At 46.0% G+C, this 22,375-nt stretch overlaps 1 protein-coding gene across 8 annotated transcripts in view; it reads left to right on the top strand.

Annotated features, from left to right (window-relative positions):
- Positions 1–22,375, top strand: part of ppargc1a (peroxisome proliferator-activated receptor gamma, coactivator 1 alpha) — a 280,299-nt gene that overhangs the window by 249,981 nt on the left and 7,943 nt on the right. For 2 of the 8 annotated variants that reach the window (XM_051943990.1, XM_022196203.2), the window contains exons 3-9: positions 9,480–9,674; positions 10,544–10,669; positions 11,759–12,134; positions 14,030–14,075; positions 14,292–14,365; positions 17,855–19,085; positions 21,404–21,496. In XM_051943990.1, the coding sequence (XP_051799950.1) occupies positions 9,480–9,674; positions 10,544–10,669; positions 11,759–12,134; positions 14,030–14,075; positions 14,292–14,365; positions 17,855–19,085; positions 21,404–21,496 (2,141 nt within the window). Of the gene's footprint in view, positions 1–9,479; positions 9,675–10,543; positions 10,670–11,758; positions 13,128–14,029; positions 14,076–14,291; positions 14,366–17,854; positions 19,086–21,403; positions 21,497–22,375 lie in introns of those variants that run through there. The other 6 variants (XM_022196199.2, XM_022196202.2, XM_051943989.1 and 3 more) reach the window with 5 other exon arrangements.

The following is a 22,375-nucleotide window of genomic DNA, read 5'->3' on the forward strand; positions in this document are numbered from 1 at the left end:
ACTGTATAATATGATTTTTCTCAAGTGAGTCTTATTAGAATACACCATACTTCCCTTATCTCGAGTTCCCTTCAGTTTTACTGTGCTGATACATTGTTTGCACTGTCTGATAGAAGAAATCCTCCATCACTGTCGAGCTGAAGGCAAAACCGCGCTTCCAGACCCGCGGCTATGCTGTTTCAAGATACACAAATGAGAGGGAGCGCAGACAAATAGGCGCAGATGTATAGTAGAGAGATGCAGACATGGGCTGTCCAAGCCCTGTGTCATCTTGGAGCGTCTGTCAGATCCACTCCATAACAAGAGCTCTCAACCCCGCTGCCCCGCAACACTGTAGGCTCCCTTCCTCCTTTTCCCTTCTTTCCTCTCTGTCTTTTTGCTCCCAAGGCAAAGCATTTGTTCCTGGCTGATGGGAAGTCTGAGCAGCAGTGGCTAAACAAATATATTCTGGCCTCCAACAGTCGCTTCTGGAAAGAAAGGCTGGAAGGAAGAGGGGAGAGCGAGGGAGGGGGAGAAAAAAAATAAAAGGATAGTCAGCAGAGGGGTGGATTTGGCCCAAAAAAAAAGTCCCCTCAGGGAATGTTTGGAAAAAGAGCAAGGGAACATCTTTTTGGTCTGGTGGTGGCTGCTGCTTGGCTGCCGGTTTAGCTCTCTCACACACACTCATCGCCTGTTCCCAGTGGGCCGCTGCTGCTGATTGAGGCTTGGTTTGGTGTTCCTGCCCCAGCTGATCCCATGTGTGCCCCCAGTGGATACCCATCATGCTGGAGCCGTCAGTGTGTACGTGCGAATGTGTGTCTTTGTGTAATTGAGACACCCCATACACAGATCAGATAGTGGTCTTTTTTTTCTGGCTAGACACAACACTTTCATCGCTGTCCGTTTGTGTGTGTGTGTGTGCGTGTGTGTGCGTGTGTGTGTCGGGTGGAAATGACTATTTTTAGTACCTGGGGTAATCTCCACTAAGAGCCTTTCAGGGCTGTTTCACTTTAACCTGGCCAAAACACTAAGCCAATAATCCCACCCCCTACCCCTCCACCCCCATCCCGACTCATACTCTCACACACAGCAACATGTTGCAGCGATGCCATGCGATAAGACCAGCCTTCTTTATATTATTTAATAGTGTACGCTTTAGAGTGGGAGGGAAGGTATAAACCGAGGATTCCTAGAATGCTTTTGTACTCTCCTCTTAATGCAGTGAAAGGAGGAAGAAACTGCAGGGTGGTGTTAGCGCAGAGATGAAATGAACTGATCAGAGAGCGACACGGAGAAGTGTGCAAAAGAAAAAGCAATAGCCAGGCGTGAGAAAACATTACGAATGACACACCTGGACAGAAAGAGGGGCAGGATAGAGGGAAGCCTTCAGTCAGTGCGTGCCATGATTCACGGTGAAACACTGTCAGTCTTGGACGATGGGCTGCTTCCCCTCTCCAGCAAAGGCCAATCGATCCCAGGTGTGTGTGTGCTCCATGCCAGTTTACCCAGCGGTGGCAGCAGCTTTGGCCAGGCCTTCGTCTGCTCTGGTAGTTTGCCATATTCTGTCAGTCTGTGTGAGTTTGCGACACAGCTTGCAGAGAACTTTGTTGATTCTGAGCAATAATTAATAATTTAGTGCACAAATGAGGTCTCTTAGTAATTAATTTAAAAACAAATTCCTGCAGAAATGCTGCAAGATTTTTAGGACTAACTTGATACAGACATAGTACCGAGCGTCGCAGATGGGTGTTAATTTAAAAAAAAAAGATGGGACTTCTTGTCCCTCTCTTGGAGTAAGTCTGTGCTTAATTCTCTAGTGCTTTATGATTTACTTTTTCCCGTGTTCACAGCAGTCTTGTACTGTACCTTTCAAGGACTAGTTTTAGCTGGTCAGGGCTGAAGCTCATTTTTTTACAGCTTTGTCATCCATGCAGAAAGAAACCCCCACATTCTAACTAAGCTTTATGATGTGCACTGCATGCTTATAGCTCCGGCTTATTCCCTCCCTGAAGCATTTAAGTCTGCACAGGCCTCAAATAGTTCAAGAGGCTCTCTGAGGCTCTGCTGATGCATGAGTGACTTGATGCTTGGATGACTCACTTGCTCCCAATCAGTAGCTCCTGAGTCTAAAATGAAAGCAGAAGCTTTTACAGACATTTTGTCGCTGCACATAGAAAACATTGCTTTTTGTCGAACAAAAACTTGCATGTATGAAAATATTATTTTTTGTGTGTACAGAATAAGACTAGAAGAAAAGTCAGCCTCAAGGGAAAGCCAGTATCACAGGAAACAGGTTGTGGCTGAAAAAAGACTATTAAATGCAGTCCACTCGTGCAAGCACTTCATCAAAAATTCTGGTGTTCATATACGCATCCAAAGCAGGCACGTTTTTAGCAGCTGATTTGCAAAATATGTATATGGGAATCTATGAAGAGGGATACATCTGCTGCATGTGTCTGCCATGATAGTGCTGTTGACCTCAGGAAGTCAACAACTCTGCTTGTTGATCAGCTCTTTCCAGAAGACCATTTTCATTCCATACTGTGGCTGGCCAACCCTCTGTTCATTTTGCTGCAGGCTTTGTTGTATAATAAGTTGATGGGCAGCGAGGGAAGAGATTTCGAGTGTCGGACGCTTGTCATCAAGTGGTCAACGACCATTGATCATTCTGCATTTGGCAGACATTGCACAGTCTGCTGGTGTGTGCAGGTGTGGTGGGTACGCTCAACTAAATGTAAGCTGTCAAACGCAAGCCTGTCCATACTAAAGGCAACATGATCAGTATTCCACAGAGAATAGATCCTAGATTTAGATGAAATTCAGCTCAACATTCAATGTTGCTGCTACAAAGAAGGACTCTTGAGAGCTTTCATGCCTCCCCCCTCATCCTTTCTCATAGTATCCCTGCCTCGTGTCGACGAGTTGGGATTGTATCGACTTATGTGCACAATTCCTTTGATGTGTTTTTCATTTCTTTACTTGTAAAGATAGGTGGATCCCTGCATCGTTACCACTAACACAACATGTAAAGACTTGTGAAGTCCTCTGTGTTCGACCACTGCTACCACACGTGCACCCCATACACATATTGCACTTGAAAGTGTGCGAGAGGGAGAGAGAGACAGAAAAAAAAAACGCTCAGATAACATTCTCACAAAGTCACGACACGGATAAGAGGCGTACACACCGCATTGGCAGAGTCCTACCTGGATCCAGAAGCGACACACTTGCGCACGCAGAAATCAAGGTAAAAGATAATGCGTTTATTTAGTAATCAGCAAATAGCTTTTATGCAACGGGGTAAGTGGTGACGCCTGTGAGGCCTCGATAAGATCGTTTCCTTTCAGGTGTTTCCCTGTCGCACCACGTATGGCATTGAGTGCAAATTGAATAGGGTGACCTTTTTTGCTGCGGAATCAAATTGACTGCATTCCCCCAAAAGATTCTGCCATTTCAATTACCATAAATTTGTGATATTGGTTCCCCTGTCATATGTACAAACACGTGCACAGAAGGATTTTCTATTGGACAGTGATACAAAAACACACCTCTAGGTGTCTATTGATTGAAACACTGTAGACCACTATATCTTGTCCACTGTATCCTGGCTCTCCTAGCATTGGCATCGTTCCGAGGAAGACATTACTATGACAAATGAAACGCCACAAACCCTCGATGGGCTTGGCAGGGCCTGAAAGGTCAGGAGCTGCATTGTGCAGATGTACGTGTGTGTGTGTGTGTGTGTGTTGTTGTGTGTGAAGGTGGTGTCAGCAGAGGATAATAACATTGAGTCCTCTGTGCGAAAAACAAGAAATTGTGGTCCATTCTGCACTCCTCACAGATCTATGTAAATGTCAAAACCAAAGTGAGCAGCCTTCTCTGTGTATGTAATTGTTTTATGGATAGCTGCACTTGACTGCTGATGACAGACTTACATTCCAGCCAGGAAATGTGGCAGCAAGATGGACAGTGGAAACAGTCTGTGCTCCTTTTTTTCTGTCCCTCTCTGCACTCAGTCTGTCCCCCTCCCTGTGTTCCTCCAGCACATTATCAGCAGTGTAACAGTAGGTTCAAAGGCCCCTTGCTTAGTAGTGCACATTCAGAGCTGCCGACTTAAGCAAATAGCTATTTGCATGCCATTAGGAGAAAAAAGCAGAGGGAAGCACCATCCCTCATCCCATCTCTGCATCTAGCTGAATATTCCTTATTCGAGGCTCCAAATCTCTGTTTTTCTCCCCCTCCTGCTGTGACCGTCGGAGCAAGGCACAGTCAGAGCAATCACAGCAATCAGTGTTGCCTCGTGCCAAGCCGATTGGGAAGTAGCTGCCAAAACAAAAGAGAGAGTGTCCAATCATTATGATGGTGTGTGATTTGGTGGTGTTAGCAAACGGTTGCTTGGACCATCTGTTGGACGGCTGGAGGAGGAAAACAACAGCAGCTTGGGGCAAGACTGTAGATGGGGAGGTTCCACCAGGACACACTGAAACCTCCTGTGATCCTAGCAGTTATTTGGATAGCTGTGTGAGAATGTGTGTGGCTTGATGTGAAGACATTCATGTTTGGATGGAAGTTAACAGATTGTTTTTATAGACCGAGGCAGGACTGCAAATCTTTTCAGGTTTTGTGGGCTTTAGCATGATTTCTGACCAAAAGTTCCCCAGAAAGGGTTTAAAAGCAGCTGATCTCAGCAGACAGAGTTCAGGTGGTTAATTTTTAGCAGCAGGGTTACCGGTCAAAGGATTTTTTTCTCTCTCTACTGGAACTAGAAAGAACAGCACTGCTAACATCCCTTGGGTAGGTGTCTCAATCGGATCTGGCCTGTGTCAGGAAGTGTAACAACAGTTCTCTTTGGCTCACTCTCTCACACACACACGGATATCTCCTCTTTTCACTTTCTCTTTTCCTCTCTCTTTCCCCCATCAACTCATCTGATAGTGCTGTAACTGTCTCAAATGGTTCCCAGGAGATGCATCATCTCTGCACACACACACACATCCTGGTCCTCATTGACGGGACCCAACCGTTTCCTCACTGATTTATAACTCGCACAGGCTTCGAAACTGAAACAGGCATCTGGCATCTAAACAGTGAACTTCTTCTTCATTCAGGGAGCTGATTTTTTTGCTTAAATGGAGATACACAGCAGCGAATTATGCCTGATGAAGTGATTATCCAGAACAGTTGTTTTCTAATGGATAAGACGGATGACAAAAACTAAAATCAGCTGCAGAGTGAAAGATTTAGCAACTTGCAGTTCAAATCATCATAATAAAGCAGAAGATAGTAAGACAGAGAGTCTGTGCATCCAGGATATACACTAATGGCCACCAGGACTGTGATTTCTGTGTCCAGAACATGCACGATATCTAGTCCACAGGATCATTTGCTTGGGAAATTGTTTCAGAATAACGAGATGCTCTATTGACTCTGTAGTCACATGGAAAATGACAAGAGCCTTCAGTTTACTGCTACATGTCGTGAGCCATTCACAGCCCTGACCACAATGGAGGTTTAACATTTAGTTTTATGATTTGGAACACCATCAGGCTGTGGCACGGCTGCCTCACAGACACAGACACACAGAGGAACTTAACAGTGTTATGTATGGTTTCATCGCCCCGTATAGGCCATAATCACCCTCTCTCCATCTCAGTAAGCTCATGCTAAATGACCAGACGTCTCTGGCGGCTGCCATGATTTGTCTCTCCGCCGTGCATCGCACCGTACCTCACCCTCCATGCCTCTCTTACCTCCCTCCTTCCTCGCTGCCATATGTTGTGCCTGTGTGACCGGCCGACGTGTCAGGCCTGACTAACGCCTTAACGGCAAGGCTGACTTTGATTTATTTCCTCTGAAATCTGGGGGCCGGGGGTAATAACACAGAATGACATTATTTGTTTATCAAATCCAAGGCTGCTTTTCTCGGCAGAGTCGAGATGTGATGACTTGATACCATCTCCCCACTTGCTGCACACACACATATACCCCCCACAATTTCTGATTGTGCCATGATTAGAAGGTCTGGCTGGTCCCTTAACCTCATCCGAGGGAAGGCTTTAGAAATCTGACAGAGCAGGGAGCAGAGAGGGAGGGGGGAGAAATAAAGATTGAGATGAAGCAAAGCAATTAAATTGTCAAGGCACAGACTTAACCCCTCCACACAAATTTAGGGCCAATTTATTAACAGTGTTTTCTGCTTGCACTAACTGGTTTCTATTCATCTATTTGCAGAAAGAATGAGCAAAAAATGTTTTTAGAAAAAGACAGTGTGAATAAACAGCACTTTAAATACTAGATGACCCATTTAATGGAAGATGTTTTATCTTCCCACATCCAGAGCGTCTGTCACATGTCGTGCTTCTCAACCAAAGATAACAGTGGGGATGTTTATTCGGTTGAAATTTTGTTTTGGAGTTACTCAGCGATCAGGTACATTCTGGCACTTTCAAAACACATTTGGTTCCTTTTAACATGTAAATGATGCATTGCCCCGAAAAAAGGCTCGTTAAAATTTGATCTCTGGCAAATTTGCTCAGGAGCCTGGAATCCTCAAGAAGCAATTAGCAGATTTAATTTGGCTATTTGCCCCGGTGTTCAGAAGTGAGTGTTTGTTTAAAACAGCACCTTCACCTTCCGTTATCAGCCGTGTGAATAGTATCTCCAGGAACACAATGCTGTGTTGTAGAACTCAATAAAAGAGTTAAAGGCAAGGACAATCTCAAAGACAGCCTGCCTGATAACAAAAGGGCCTCACCTAATAATGAACAACTGGAGTTGGCTTTCTTTTCTCCGATGCGGGGAAGCTGGGGTGAAGGAGGAGGGGAGAGAAGCTCTGCCAGCACTTGCCAGCATGTTTTATGGCTAATTGAAGCATTTGGAATAAAACTGCCGCAAAATGGCACCCTTTAGAATTGGAGCAGGGTTAATATATTGTGATCCCACAATTAGCCCAGGATTGTTAAGATCTCTTTAATTCGGTGAGGTCCATTAAGCGGGATGGGCGAGAAAGTGCTCCCGCCGAGACAATTTTTCTCCTCTCTCTTTGTTCTTCCTGTCCTCTTTTCCTCTCAGCAGCTGCTGTGGTAATCAATATAAGTGGACATGGCCGTCAGCAGTTTGCCAGGTTATCCGGGTGGCATCCCCTTTGGGTGCCATCGCTCTTCAAGTCCACCCACATAGAGGTTTTGTTTATAAATATACAAGTAGCAAGTGAGTTTTTGGGACTAGATTGACTTTGGTGCAGGAACTCTGGAAGGTGGGGCCCTAAAGCGGGCATGGAGAAGCTTGCCCTTCTGGATGGGGGTATTAGATCATTCTCTCTCCAGGGCAGAAACAATCACTGAGGTTTGCTCTTTACCACCGTTTCTCAAATCCCCACTTGGCCTACGAGTGCCTCCACTACAGCCACAGCAGCGGGTGCTACATGATCGTCACGACTCAGGGTTTTACAAGTGTCTCTTTCAGAGTATGAGAGTCCCTTCTGGGTTATCTTTGGGGAGACAGTGCGCCTGTGGGAGCTTGCCAATTGGTGGAGGTTTTTGAAACGGGATTGAAATCACTACATTTGAGCCTGCTGCAGCCTCAGAAATTCCCCAATCCTTTTCCAAAGCATGACATAACGAAGCTTGCACAGCTCTCTCAACTTTTAATGTAACCAGCATCACTCGGTGGCATAGACACATATTTTTAAGAGTATAGATTTAGAGGCTTAAAGAGCAGGAGAGAGGTGAATAAAGCCTCACCTAAATGCAGCATTGATTGGATTGTTGATGAGTATGGACCTACACAGATGGCTGGCTCATTAAACACTCATTTGTGATGATCTAAAATGATCCTAAATTTCAATTTCACATGCAGGATGTATGTTTGGGCTAAGCCATGGCTGCAGCTTCAGTTAATACCCACCCGCTTAGTGCTCAGGTAATAACTTGGGAGTGTGGGAAAATGGTGAGCGTTTCAATAGCACAGGGTTCCAGCACAGTGGATTTTGAAACTCCTTGCAAGTAATTAAACAGCATGCTACCTCATACAGAGCAATTTCCTGCAAGGCATTTGCCTGGCAGTTCGGCATGGCCCCAGTCTACGTAGTGTTATCTCTGTGAAATATGTCCCCTTTATCATTTTTTAATAATGACTGAGTGTTCATGTTGTTAAGAGAAAATCTACTCAATGAGCATCAGATTAACGTTTTCCTCACTGTTAGCCAGCTAACCGAACGTCCAAGATATCTGTGTCATCTCTAAATGAAAATTGGAAGGGGGGAATGCATTAAGATTGCCGCCGTCTGGTTGGTGAATCCAAAGCTTCACTGTCCATGATGGGTGTGTAATTGTGTAAAATCAGTGGGGTAGAGAGAAACAAGAGGGGCTGCATGTGGGATTTCTGACTCCTCTGAGGTACAGCGCTGGCATCTGAGAGGTTGCTGGCCCCCCCGGCGTAATGATGGCCACACGCCGTCACCGAGCGATGATAATCCTGCCGTGTGCATAAAGGGATTTGTTCTTGTTGGGCCGGCCACAGAACGTCCCAGAGTGATGATACTGTTTATCTTTCCGCTGTCTTAAAGTCCCCTGGGCTTGCAGTAACTGTTGTCATATGTCAGTGCAAAAAGGCAGAGCCGTGCACAAGTTACATCCTCTGGCTTTCAATATCTGTCTATATACTCTTTTTTTTTTTTCTTCCTGCATGCATGTTACTACTCCCAGCAAACCAGCCATATTGGTAGCTGGCAGCTCACTTCTCTCTCTCGCTTTCTCCGTCCCTCTCCATATATTCATCTCTTTATTTCTTGCACACAGTTATAATTTCCACCATTAAACAGCCAGCTGCAGCAAGCACACAACTCCTTTGGTACATCGAAGAGGAGCTGAGTGGCAAGAACAAGCTTTATTTCTCATGAAATGTTGATGGTAACTTCCCGCCCTGTTGCAAGCATCAGCTGTCATGCCAACATGTTAAATACATCGCGTTTATTTAGCATTAGTGGCTCGTAATGCTCCTTATCTGAGGATTGCTTGCAAACATCTTGTCAGCAATCCAATCGTCTCTCAATTCTGCGAGTGAGGAGAGAGGAGAGTCAACTTCTGCCCATTGTTTCCCCCCTACAAACCCCTCCATACCCTCCCCAACCCATTCCCCATCTTCCCGAGATACTTGCTACTTGTCAGTGCTGGTAATGGGTTTCTTGGGGGAGATATTATTTTGGTCCAGTAAGCTGCGTGCTTAAAATATGAGTGACAGGCTTGACTCACATGCACATGAGGAGAATTTTGTTTTTTAAAAGGCTGCCAGAATAGAGTGAGCTCTGCTGCTGCAAAAAAGTGAAAAAAAAAATATTCCCACTATATTAACTATGAAAGCCTGCATGAAGCCACCCACCACCTTTACTTCCCTGAAAGTAACAAAAAAAGAGATGCAACTTCTCCTGACTAAAATGTCCTATTTTTCCTGTCTCTCTATTTTTTGTCTCTGTCTTCCACCCCCTTTTTCCCCCTCCTAAGAAGATAGATGAAGAAAATGAGGCCAACTTGCTGGCAGTGCTTACAGAGACCCTGGACAGCATCCCAGTGGATGAGGACGGATTGCCTTCGTTTGAGGCCCTGGCAGATGGGGACGTGACCAATGCCAGTGACCAGAGCTGTCCCTCCTCTCCTGACGGCTCTCCACGAACCCCAGAGCCGGAGGAGCCTTCCTTGGTAAGATCACCAGCTCTTTCTTCTTGTGATTCTCACACCAACTCCACCAGAAGGACCAAGATGTATATTATTCCCCAAACATGACCTCCAGCCTTGACTTTTTTACCAACCCATGCCAGACAACACTCTTCAACAAGTCATCTGTCTTTTCTGTGTTCCCAAGTCACCAAGATAGAGATGCAGAGAGGAGGGAAGTAAATGGAATGGATCAGTGTGTTTTGCTGCTTTGTGCTAATTACATAACAGAGCTATTGTGGTGCCAGTTCAATGATATGAACACTGTGGTGGACCCAAAAGCTGGTTGACACACTGCCACAGACCCTGAAATCGAGCCGGCACATAATGAAAGTAAGGGAAAACAGAAATCCATCTCACCTCGTCTCCTCTCAGTGGGTCTCAACTAATCCCCCCAGTGCCGCAGTCATCTTTTTTTTCTTTTTTTTTGGCGAAAGAAACAGACCTCTCGATGAGAAGTCAGCTTACCTTCATGCTGTTATTTTTACACACGACCATACCATCTGGGTATTTTTCTCGCTTAAAGGCTTTGACCTAAAATGTTATGTTGTGCTACGCTATAGTCCATTTTATTCCATGCCGGTTTCTTCCAAATGACCTTTAGCCAAAGGCCTGAGTGTGTTTATTCAATCACATTCAAGAAGCCAGGTCGTGTATACACAAAAACACCTGCAAAGGTAGAAAAAATACCTGCCAAGTCACATGCTATGAGCTGCTTAAAAAAATCTTCTAAATATGTCAGTGATTTTCGCTTTTTTAACTGCAGTATCTTCTGATTGTACATCCATAAAACACATTCTGCTCATTTTCCTTCCTCCTCCTACCTATCTGGTCCTGTTTGGGTCCACTCGCAGCTGAAGAAGCTCCTTCTGGCACCTGCAAACTCCCAGCTCAGCTATAATCAATACACAGGTGGCAAGGCACAGAACCATGCAGCCAGCAGCAACCACCGGATCAGACCACCACCTGCCGTCGTCAAGGTAGGGACACACACACACACACACACACAAATACATGCACTGCCTTGCTGCTTATTTCACTCCTGCACACACATTTTTTTTTGTTAGTGTTTGTTTATCTCCCTCTCTCTGTTCTTGCTCTGTCTTGTTTCTCGCTCTCCCTCCCTCCTCACATTTTTCTTGTTTTGGTGGCCGCCTTTAGAAGATGTTAGACTACTGCTCTAGCAGTCTACTATCCCAGGGGGCCATCTCGTAATGAAAACAGGCTGATTGCTGTTGGGCTTTCCAGGCGAGGCATCGGCACCGTTGTCTCATTAGCTCCACCACTTATCTGCCTTGGTATGGTGCCTGTTGAATAAAAAAAAAAAGAGCGACAGGCGCTCTTGCGGCGAGATTGATGCCTTGAGACGACAACATCAAAATATCAGACTTGATGTTCTCATTAGATGGGTCTGAGAAGAGTTTTTTTTTCTATAGGGGTGGGGTTGATTAGGATTTAATTTCAGTCCATGTAAGTATCATAGCTTTGTCAATGTGAATAATAGAATACCTGATATCTGTTTGCATTTTATGTCAGAATACTATATGTTCACTGTCAGCTCTACAGTATATTTGTTATACACTACCTCGTGCTTGAATGTAAAAAGCGTCTGTATCTGATCATAATGTGCGGTAAACACAACACAGACGGATTTGTGTGTGCTTTGCGTACTATGTTTGCACATGCAGTGCATCAACCTTCTTCACAGAGTCTATTTTCATACTGTGCCTTTGAGTCATCCATTTCTGGAGCAGAGCGAATGAGGACTCCCGGAGGACATGGTGCGCGTACAGAGTGGCACGGTAGCGCTCGGGGGGCCACGCAATTAAGATGATGGGCGGACGGCACTCCCACCATCGCTTCCCAGACAGTTGGGCAACTACTGTGCTCAGGCTGTTTGAGTCATTCTTTTAACCTCTCTCTGGCTCTATCTCTTTTGACTTTTATTTTTGTGCCAAATAGAGTACTTAACATTTTCTCAATTGGATCAGCTGCACTGTACTAACAACAGAGAGTGAAACTTTTTTATTCAAGTAAACTAAGTGATTCTGTCTTATTGTTTTGCACAGACGGAGAGCCCCTGGAATGGCAAAGCAAGAGGGGGCTCCAGCCAACAGAACCGCCCGGTGAGGCGGCCTTGCACTGAGCTGCTGAAATACCTAACAGCCACCGATGACATCCTGCTCCACACCAAAGCCAGTGAAGCCAAGAGCGCCTGGGGGGGTGCCAGTAGCAGAGACAAGAGTGGCCTCGGTCTTGGCGCCTCCTCCTCCTCCTCTTCACCATCCTCGTCATCCACCTCCTCGTTCTCCTCCCTCTCCTCCACCTCCTCTTCCTCTTCCTCAACCACCTCCAAGAAGAAGTCAGCTGTGCCATCTCAACAACAACAACAACAGCAGCAGCAGCAGCAGCAGCAGCAGCCGCCGCAGCAGCATCACCAGCGAGGTGAGAGCCGGGCTGCAGGCGAGTGTAGTATGGCTGGTGTTGGGGCTGGGAAGTGGCAGCGTTGCACTCACGATGACGGGGTTGAGGAGTCGGAGGGTGCTTCTATCCCTGTTGGCCACAGACCCTCCACCTGCGGCCATGCCCACCCCAAACTGGAGCATGGGCCGCCCAGTGAAGAAGGAAGGCCGCCAGGCGATGTGGGCCGCCTGGCCGCCGCTAGGTTTATTAGGTATATGCATTCTTATTCCCTCCCTCCCCGAGAGGTGAGTCACAGCTGTGAGCATTGCCGAGAGGCTGCGGGCGCCACTCAGGCTAGTGAGGGCTTTGGCAGGCAAGGCCGTAGTAACGGTAGCGGTGCCAGCCGCGCACCGCATAGGCACATCACAGTGACGATAAAGAAAAGAGATGAGAAGCCGGGGCATCCTTTACTTAGCCAGCTGCTCACCTCCAAACAGAGGCCTGCTCAATATCGGACCCAGATACTCCCACCTAAGATTACTCCTTCACATAGTACTAAGAGCAGATTCTCAGGTAAGAGGCCTGAGAGCCCAGTCCAGACTGTTTCTAAGGTGAAAAAGGAGGAGCTCAGAGGGACCACTGATCACACAAACCAGGGAGTAAGTCCGGCTGAAGAGCCTGACTCAGAGCCCCTGTTGTCACCTCTCACCTTAGACCTAGAGAGCTGGGTTAGCCAGCTGGACTCAGAGCTAGACATGGGCTTTGGACTAGAGCTGGGGTGGCCAAACCAGGGGGGCTATGGGGAGGATGTTGACCATGATGATGATGATGATGATGATGATGGTGTTGTTGACGATGATGACGACCATGTCATGGGCAGCCCCGCAGCGGTGCTCTCACAGGGCCCTCCAAGCCCACTCATCCCAGATACTAGCAATGCAGAGCCCACCCCTCCCTGCATCATACAAGGGCAAGGGCACCCACACAGGCAGGCACTCAGCGAGCACCCCGATGACCAGGGCCTCCTGTTGTTAGGTAATCATGACTGCATCCCCCCCACTGGCCTTATCTCTGCTCTCTTTTCTCCCTCTCCTGCTCTAACCACTTCCCAGTTTGATTTCACAACTAACCCCTATTCTAATTTGAATCTAACAGTCATTCTGAGGGCATAAACAACAATGACAGCAAACAGCCTGCTCGCCAATGCTTTTTGCTAGTCCCAGAGGCATTCCTTTAAAATTTAAGAGAGTGAATTTTTGTTAATAAAAAAGGAGGGGGTGGGAAAAGGGGCGAGCCTTGTCTTGCTACAGTACACCTTGTATTCACAAAGTCGACCCTTGAACCATCTTTGGCTGATTGAGCTGAGTGTGCTGAATCTGTACATTTAGACTCAGAGCCCGGGTGCTGCTCTTTAGCGTCGTGCTACTAAAGCCACGTTCTTGTAGCTGGAGCACAAGTCGGCCAGAGCCTCGGGCAACTGCACAAGCTTCCTTGACTCTCCTTTCTTCCTTCTTTTTTTCCCCCTCCTCTGCTGTTGGTGCATGCAATTATGACTTTATTGTCTAGGGAGGGGCTCACCCACTGTCATGTGTCTTGGTTGTGGCATCGTCTCTACATGTTTTTATTCCATTTCGATCTGTTTGCGGTCTGTCTGTGTCTATACACCTGTGAAACACCATCACTCCATCCTGCCTCACAGAGTGAACAGTTTATCTTAAGAGAGTAAATTGTAAAAATGGGGTCAATCTAAAAAAGATATGCTTTGTACGATAGTGTCCATAGTAAGCCTTTCTAACCAGGGATGGGTGTTTTTGTAGTAATAATTGCATTTGTTGAGCCAATTTGAGATTAATTGTTGCAGAATGTGGACTTGTTCTCTTCTGCCATGAGTGTTATACCTAGATCAATAATTACCCCTGCTCCTTTGTGTTCTGCAGCCAAACCAACCACCTTGCCACTTCCTTTGACCCCAGAGTCTCCAAAGTAAGTGCGAGAAGTTTTTCCACATTATTCTAGGCAAAAAAAAAAAAGTGAGCATCAAACTCTAGAAAAAGACAAAGCCAGAGAAAACTATATAGACGAGAATCCAAGTTGAGGCATTTTTGTGACTCATTTCCATTTCTTAGATCACAGAAACTTTAAAAAAAACCTCAATTTCACCTGTGAAGTTAAATTTTGTACTTTTTTTTTGTCTTCCAGTGACCACAAGGGATCACCGTTTGAGAACAAAACCATTGAACGGACATTAAGTGTGGAGATTGCTGGAACCCCAGGTAAGCACGCTTTTATTTTTAATAAAAGTACAAAAATCATGACCCTTCTACTAATTCACACCTGCCTGCTGTAGCCACTAATGGGTTAACACCAGCATCTTGATGGTTCCACACAGTTCAGAGTTCAAGGTGAAAGCATAGGAGATCAGTTTTATGTGCCTGAATATTGATTAGGCTTTCCAATCTCTTCGGGGTTTATTAGCAAGCACCCCCCCACCCCACCCTAATATGCCTTTCCTCTATCAGATCCTAATGCACTCTGACTGACAGCTTACTTAGCAGACACATCACAGGGAAATTGAAATGGCAGCAGTATTGTTTTAATTGGCTGCCTAATTCGGTTTTTCCTGTATGAGCTTCCTTTTTTAAAATCACCTCACATGCAAACTATTAAATCAACTGACTTGGCAGTAAATACTAATGTTATATGGAAAAGATGCTGTTTATAAATGTTGCTACTGTGGACATATTTCTGCATCTTTGTTGACATGATCCTGTAATGTTACTGCATTATGATTAACTACATTAGAAAAGAGCTCTTTGCAGGCAAAAGTTGCAGTAATGAGGGCCGTCTCTTCCCTTCTCTTTCTCTATGCGAATTATGCTGATAATTACCCCCATTTACTTAAGATTAATCATCTAAGGTCAATAAAAACAAAATGGCTGCCCTTTAGCCGCTCACACTGTGTGATGTTGCACTATCCCTTTTGGGTATTCATTTACCAGCAGGGGTAATGATCTTTGTCCATACCTAACGTCTGCCCCCTGCACCTTCCACTTAGCTGTTGTGGGTGATAGAAATTCAAACCCCGAGAGGTATCCCTCTGTCCTTTCTGACTTTGGTTGAAGTGCGGTTTAACCCTTTTGTGTAGATAAGCTTTCAGGGTCAGGGGGGAGGCCTGTGGAGACCTAAAGAAGGGAAAGATCAGGGCTCCTTAAGCTCAGGGGCAATCAAGCACAGTTAATATTTCTTCCCGTTTTACTGCACGTGGGCCAGTCTATTGACCTGTGGCTGAATCTGGGTGTCCGTTCTGTTCCACCGCATCCATTTCACAAGCACACAGTCAAATAAAGCCCTTCACCTGACTTTACCATCCTGTGCAAATTTTGGATTGAATATTAGCAGGAATGTCATTAGACCAGAGAGCTCTGGGTTACTGAGCCCGGTTCCTGCCGAGAGATTAGCTTTTGAGTCTCGTGCTCTATGAGACAGATGGATATAGATCCCGGTAAGTGGAGGTGTAAGCTTTGAGGCAGGAGTTACATGTCCTTTTCGGATTTAGAGAAACATGCCAGTACAATGAGATAACGGTGGTGTTACTGATAATCAGATGGAAGTTAGCCAGGTGGGCGGTGCCACCTTCCACCTTCAAGGCAGGTCGACCGTGGAATTTTCCATGAATTGCTGCCAGTAACATATTATTTTACACCTTTATGATGAGATGTAGTAGTAGCGGTGAGTGTTCCAAAGAAAGATTGAATTAATTGCCAGGACGTGTACATGATGATGTGCAGGAGTAAATAATAGCTGCACTGTTCGGTTGCATGTTTTCGTGACCTTTCTCATGAGGTACGGTAAAGGCTACAAAAGGCAGTAAGGTCCCCTGGGATCTAACTGTTCAAGTCTAATCTCTGCCAAGCTAATAGATTTACCCTGTGCTGCAGTGTTGTCTTTAATTACTGTATCTCATGACACAGAGGTGGTCTCTGTGTTGCTATTTGCATAGCTTACTGCCGGATCAACTCTTTAAGCCCGGAGTTGTTATTCGCTCCGAGGTCTCCTCGCAATTTACAGCTGGACGAGAAAGAAGATGATAAGATGCTCCTCCTTCTCTCCTTTTTGCTCGCTCGTTCCATCGTTTTCCCTGCATGAATGGTGTCTGCAGATCATCTATCACAAGCAAGTTTGACTGAGAGGCACATATTTATCTAATTCTGATTTATTTCACCCCCATTGCTAATGGCTCTCAGTTTATGACACCATGCGCACATTGTTTTGGACAGATGGTGCTTCATTGGTGAAACAGAAGTTCTTTAGGCATTTTGTATCATCCCCTCTCCCTCTCTCCCTATCCTCTCTGCTTTTCAAAGCTCATTTAATTGGCATTATGCATATACATGTCTGTCTCACTATCAGAACTGAGGGAAGTAAGAGGAAAAGGGGGGGTGGGGGAAGTGGGGAGTGGGCGCTTGCAGTCCTACTTACAGACACATCCAGATAATAAGTAGGATGATAAGCCGTTGGATCAGGCATCCCAAACACAGCAAGTGATTTCAGAAACTTGCACATTTGTGTATCAGGCTCCTGCACTCTCTTTGTCAAGCTGTCTTTCTGGTGCATATTCTAACACTGGATTTGATACTAATAACTGTCATTTGGTGTAATTCACCGGCAAGGGAAGAATGATGTGCATTATAAGAATGGCAAAGAAGAGGGGAGCGCGTAGGTGTTTCAAAGTGCCTGAGTTTGACTCCAGTGAGAGACTGTTAGTGACGAGTGTGGCTGTGTGTGTGGGCACATTTGTTCTGCGTGAGACAGAAAGAGGAAAAGATGCAGAGAGACAGAGGAGGGAGGAAGAGAGATTGATCCAGGGAAGATTGCAGACAGGAGGAGAGAAAAAGGGTGGAATACTAGACTAAACTAAAGAAAAAAGAAGAAGAGAAGGAAGGGGAGAATGAGAGTAATGGCGGCGGCTGTTTGTGTGAGTGCATTAACAATGCTATAAAGTGGGCTCATCTCAGGACTTCCCATATAACTGCCATCTGTCTGGTTGTAAATCTGTAGGAGGCGAGGGAAGAGGGAGATGGGGGGGATAGGGGGGCACAAGCAGTTGGGACATGCCATCTGAGAGGAATGTCAACCCTCCACCACTATTTCCTATGCTTCTATGACAGAGCAGACATCTCGCCACAGTAGCATCACCAGGCAGGCTAACATTTTACAGTATCTTCCTCCAGAAAATGCAGATGGTGCTGGATAATCTTGAAATATGCTCATGTTCGTGATCGTTGTTTCAGGCCGATAAGAAAGGTCTCCGATTTTATTCCGATGAATTGGCTGCCGTCCCGTGCAGACATTTGTGTGAGGCAGGCAGAGATATGATACATTCACTTTATTTTATTTTCATCAGATGCATTACGTTTGTCCTCTATGGGGTTATGTTTTTTTTTTTTTTTCACAAAAAAGGATCTTTTCAAGGTCAGAGAGGAAGAGAACAACAAGTCATCCGTATTACAGCACCGCCATATTAAGTTACACCAAGCATTACATTAATCTGTCAAGATTGCAATAAAATAGAGATCAGGATTAGGCCAAGTGAAAGTGAATATTTTAATCAGCATGTATCTGTGTCTACTGCCCATAAACTGACCTGGGAGTTTATAGTTGAGTGAGGGGAGAAGGGAGAGAGGAGGGGGGAGGTTTGTATTATGATTCTGTTTGCATTTTGTCTCTCCCCATCCAACCTGTGTCTCTTCCTCCCTGTGCAGGTCTGACACCACCTACCACGCCCCCACACAAAGCCAGTCAAGAGAATCCTTTCAAAGCATCTCTCAAAACCAAGTTGTCTTCATGTTCCTCCTCGGCCTTGACATGCAAAAGAGCCAGGCTGAGTGAGTTGGGCCCCGGCGCTCTGGCCCCGGCCCCAGGTGCCTCAGGCGGGGGCCCCACCAGGAAGGGTCCCGAACAGACTGAGCTTTATGCCCAGCTGAGCAAAGCGTCCACCACCCTCCCTTACTCCGTCACTCAACACGCAGTGGGGGGCGGCCTTGAGGAGCATCGCAGCACTGGCAACAATAAGCGGGCCACGCCCCGCGGCTACAGTGACCATGACTATTGCCAGGCATCCGCTAGCACTAAGAAGGATGGGGGCACAGCCACTGTTACCATGACTACAGCTGTGGAAATGACATTCACCTCAGGTGCCACTGCTGCTCCCATGCCTACTGCAGGCAACGTGGAGATCATGCATGTCGAATGTAAGGACTCAGCCATGCCACCATCCTCTTCATTGTCTTCTTGTTCTCCATCATCAGCTTCACCTGGTCCTATTGCTAAGCAGCAGAATTTTGTCTCTGTGGACGGAGAAGCGAGCCAGGACAAGGGGTTAGGGGAGCAGACCCTTACACGAGCCACTCAGATCCCCTCACAAGAGGCTACTACTGACAGGGACCAACAACATCTTTCTGCCACCAGCCGGAAACTCCTGTGCGACCAGGAAATCAGAGCAGAACTCAACAAGCACTTTGGCCACCCCTTACATGCCCTCTATAGCCAGGGTGGCCAGGAGAGAGAACCGAGCAGCAAAACGAACAAGGTTACAGCTCCTCAGTCCCTCAAGGAGGGAGGGGATGACTGCTACTCCCAGAGGCTGCCTGGCTCCAGCTACCTGCACCAGGGGTTTCTGCCCTTCCACGATGAGCTGGAGCTGGGCGAGGGCCGCGAGAGTCGCTTCCTCTTTCCATGGGAGGGCACCCCTCTGGACCTACTCTTTGACTGCGCCCCCTGCTCTCCCTCCTGTTCCCCACCATCCAGCTGCTCCCCTTCACGAGGCTCTGTCTCTCCACCGTCCTCCCTCCTCCTGTCACCCAGCAGGCCTTTCTGCTGGACCAGCAGTGGGTCCCGCTCCCGTTCTCGTTCCCACTCTGGCTCTCGCAGCTCCTCCTCGCGATACCGTAGGCGCTCTCTCTCCAGCTCACCTGACAGACGCCCGTCCTCCTGGTAAGTCATCTCTCTCTCCCACTTCTTTTGGCTGAACCTTGGCTGCTTCCCAGACATGCAGTTTAAACAGTGCTTGGAGCTGGCAGGGGGTATAGCTTAGGAGTGTAAAACAGTCCTGATCAGTCGTCAGAGCTGCTGTGAGACAGGATAGACCCTTGAGACTGTTAAGCAGGACTTACTATCTGTCCAAACGGCATGTCAGATAGTCATGTAGCATCAGAAACCTCCTCATCGGCTTTCCAATATCGAATAGGATGTGTCTGTAAGTCTCAGAAACTCATTCTACACCACCTTGTTTGAAAAATTCATGCTGTTATCCTCAATTTAAACAGTATCACCCGTCCTGCTGCAGCACTCGTCTTTGAACTCTGCCTTCTTGTGTGGTCATTTAGAATACTGTCTGTAATTGTTCAGCTACCTAAATTATTCCACTAAAGCAGGCAGCACTAAGCTCTGAACTGAAAATGGGGAAAAACTCCCTAAAATCCGCATTTTTGAACAGTATCGCCCCTCTTGCTGTGACAACCATCTTTGAACTCCTTCCTGTGTTGTCATTCAGAACAGCCATAAACACCCGTGATTCTGGATGTAGTCAAACAACGCAACTTACAAACCTGTCCTGAGACACCATTGCCTCACTTTTAAGATAAGATAAAGATAAAACTTTATTAATCCCGAAGGAAATTCTTGTGCCAGATATTGCTCAGAAGTAACAAAATGACATAATATAAGAAATGCAAAGCCTAAAAAGCAGAAAAGCAATACAATCTAAGTATGATGATATACTGAAATACAATAAGTAAGCTAAAATAAGGCCAGAATAGAACAGTAAAACGTAATGCTGACAATTTTCCTGAGGATAAGCATGAGTTCTGGACTTCCCACTATTTTATTCTGGAGTAGATTCCAACCACATTGTCTGCTCTTGTTAAACTATCCAAATTACTCTGTTAAGGTTGGTGGCACTTAGATATGAACTGGAAATTGATAAAACAAGATTGGGTGAATGGTGAAATATCCCCATACCAACACACAGTGGACAAAAAAAGAAAAAAAAGAACATGAAAGCTGCCAGAGGCACTGGACTTTTGAACAGTATGAGTTTTCATCTCTAGGCAGGGAGTTTTATTTGAGTGTGTTTTTAACACACACCCCCTCCTCGCTCGCTCCCTTGCATGCTCCCATTTTTTGTTTGATGCCGGGGCTATTGTTTTAAGCGGCAGCTGTTGTTTTTACTGAGTGGCAAACCCTCCTCTTTTACATCCCCAGAGATGAAAGCTAGATCCAGTCTGTGGGAATGTAGTCTCAAAACCCCTCTCAAAAAGACTCCTATCATCATAGCTCTGTGTGAGAACTACATTTCCCATGCTTCCCTTTGATCAGAGCTAAGGGGGTTTCTGTTTTTTTTTTTGTTTTGTTTTTTGTAGAAGAACAGAGACAAACTGTAGTTTCCAAAAAGGATGTGAATAAATTGAGTTTGTCAGTTGTAGCTCATTGAGTGCCTCACAGTGTAGGACTCCACTGCAGTGACTCAGTTTGTTTGCATGATTACTGAAAGGTCAGTTTACTCCACGGAGCCAATAGAATCACTTTATTCTGTTCAGGCATTGCTTCCTCACTCTACACCAACTTGCACACAAATTAGACAGTAACAGTCTCAAGGTATTCGATCAAAATCTGATACTGACGGGCTTTCTGAAAGTACTGGATAGGGATTCAACTTCACAAGTGACAGAACTGGCAGCTTGTTGTGTTTTCATGCAAGAGAAGATAAACATAATTTCAGCAAAATAATTCTCCTTTTTGTTCAAAGATATATGGCATAAGATCCTCGATCTTTGCAAACCGACATTCCTTTGCTTCACTGAGCTTCCCAAACTTCTCTCCCTCCATTATTCAGGTCTTCCTTCTTCAGCAACACTTCAATAATTAAGCATCATAAGCTCAAGGAGTGTAGGGGAACAAGCTCCACAGTCAGGCCACCAGGGCTTTCACTATTGACCACCTCTTCATACAACATAGATAGTAGGTGCGTGTGTATTCCTGGCTTAGGTGTGTCAGAAAAGTTCTGCAGCAAGTCATGCACATTTTCTGTGGCCAGGGGTCAAATGAGGACGAGGCTGGGAGAAGATGCAATGCTTTTAATTAAACCACTTTCTGACATCTTCAGGAGTCTTTTGTCTATCAACAAAAGTTTAATTAGGCTGTCAAAGCCAAAAACAAACCCACCACAGTGTCACAAGTAAGCAGCAGTCAACTGTGTATAGAATATGCTCCTATGTGTTTGATATTTACCATTTATTTGTTTTCTCCCACAGGTCTCGTCACAACACCGATTTAAATGCTTTTCGTTCGAGGACTCACAAGAGCCCCCACCCTCAGTCTCGATCTCCTCTCAGCCGCAGGCCAAGGTGATTGTTGTAAATTGAAGTATTTAATCTCCACTTTGATATGTGTTATTAACCTTTGTTTAGTCGCATGCTTCAGGTTAGGACGAATGTTTATTTTTAGCAGCTGCCTGAGAAAAATTGCAAAGAATTAATGACGGCGTGCTCAGGAGAGTGCATTTTAGCAATGAGGTGAAAGGAAGTTTTTTTCCTGTCACATCTCAGAAATTGTTTGATTTCTGTGCGATTCCCTTCTCTGCCACGTGGGACCCCCCACCCACCCACCATGACAAACACTCATGGCAAATATGTTTAATTGATCATGTTTTATTAGTCTAGTGACAAAAGAGATCATTCTGAAGCGCTGCACTCATGAGTCGACGCTCCCCGCTGTATAATGACACTTACTCAACTTAGTGCCTCTGTAGTTTTCCATGAGCCTCTGCAGAGGGGACCATTTCCTATGCAGACGAGTGCAGGAACACACAGAGAGGGAGACTGACACCATCTCAGCGCTCCGAGCTGATTTGGCAACCACGTGCCTAATGACACTCGACAAGCCGGAGAGTCGCTCATCAGTTGGAAACTTAACGGACACATCTTGTACTGGTCTAGGGTAGGGTGGGGGGGTGGAGGGAGGGAGAGAAAGTTGCACTTTCCTTCTTGATGAAGCCCTAACTAAGCAGAAAGTAATGACATGTGAAGTTGTGCTGACAGTTGCAGCTGCCTGGCTCCCCGACCGCGCTGCTCGCCGGCACTCCCGCGGGCCTATCTCGCGGGTTTCGTAATCATAGCGATGGCGAAAAGACGTCTTTATTAACTTGTCCTTTCCTTTGCAAGCCCCCCATCTCAACCGTTGTCGGTGACAAAACAGGGGACGACTGACTCCTGGGTGAATTTGAG

The sequence above is a fragment of the Acanthochromis polyacanthus genome, chromosome 23 (assembly GCF_021347895.1).
Source record: "Acanthochromis polyacanthus isolate Apoly-LR-REF ecotype Palm Island chromosome 23, KAUST_Apoly_ChrSc, whole genome shotgun sequence".
In the NCBI taxonomy this organism is placed as follows: domain Eukaryota; kingdom Metazoa; phylum Chordata; class Actinopteri; family Pomacentridae; genus Acanthochromis; species Acanthochromis polyacanthus.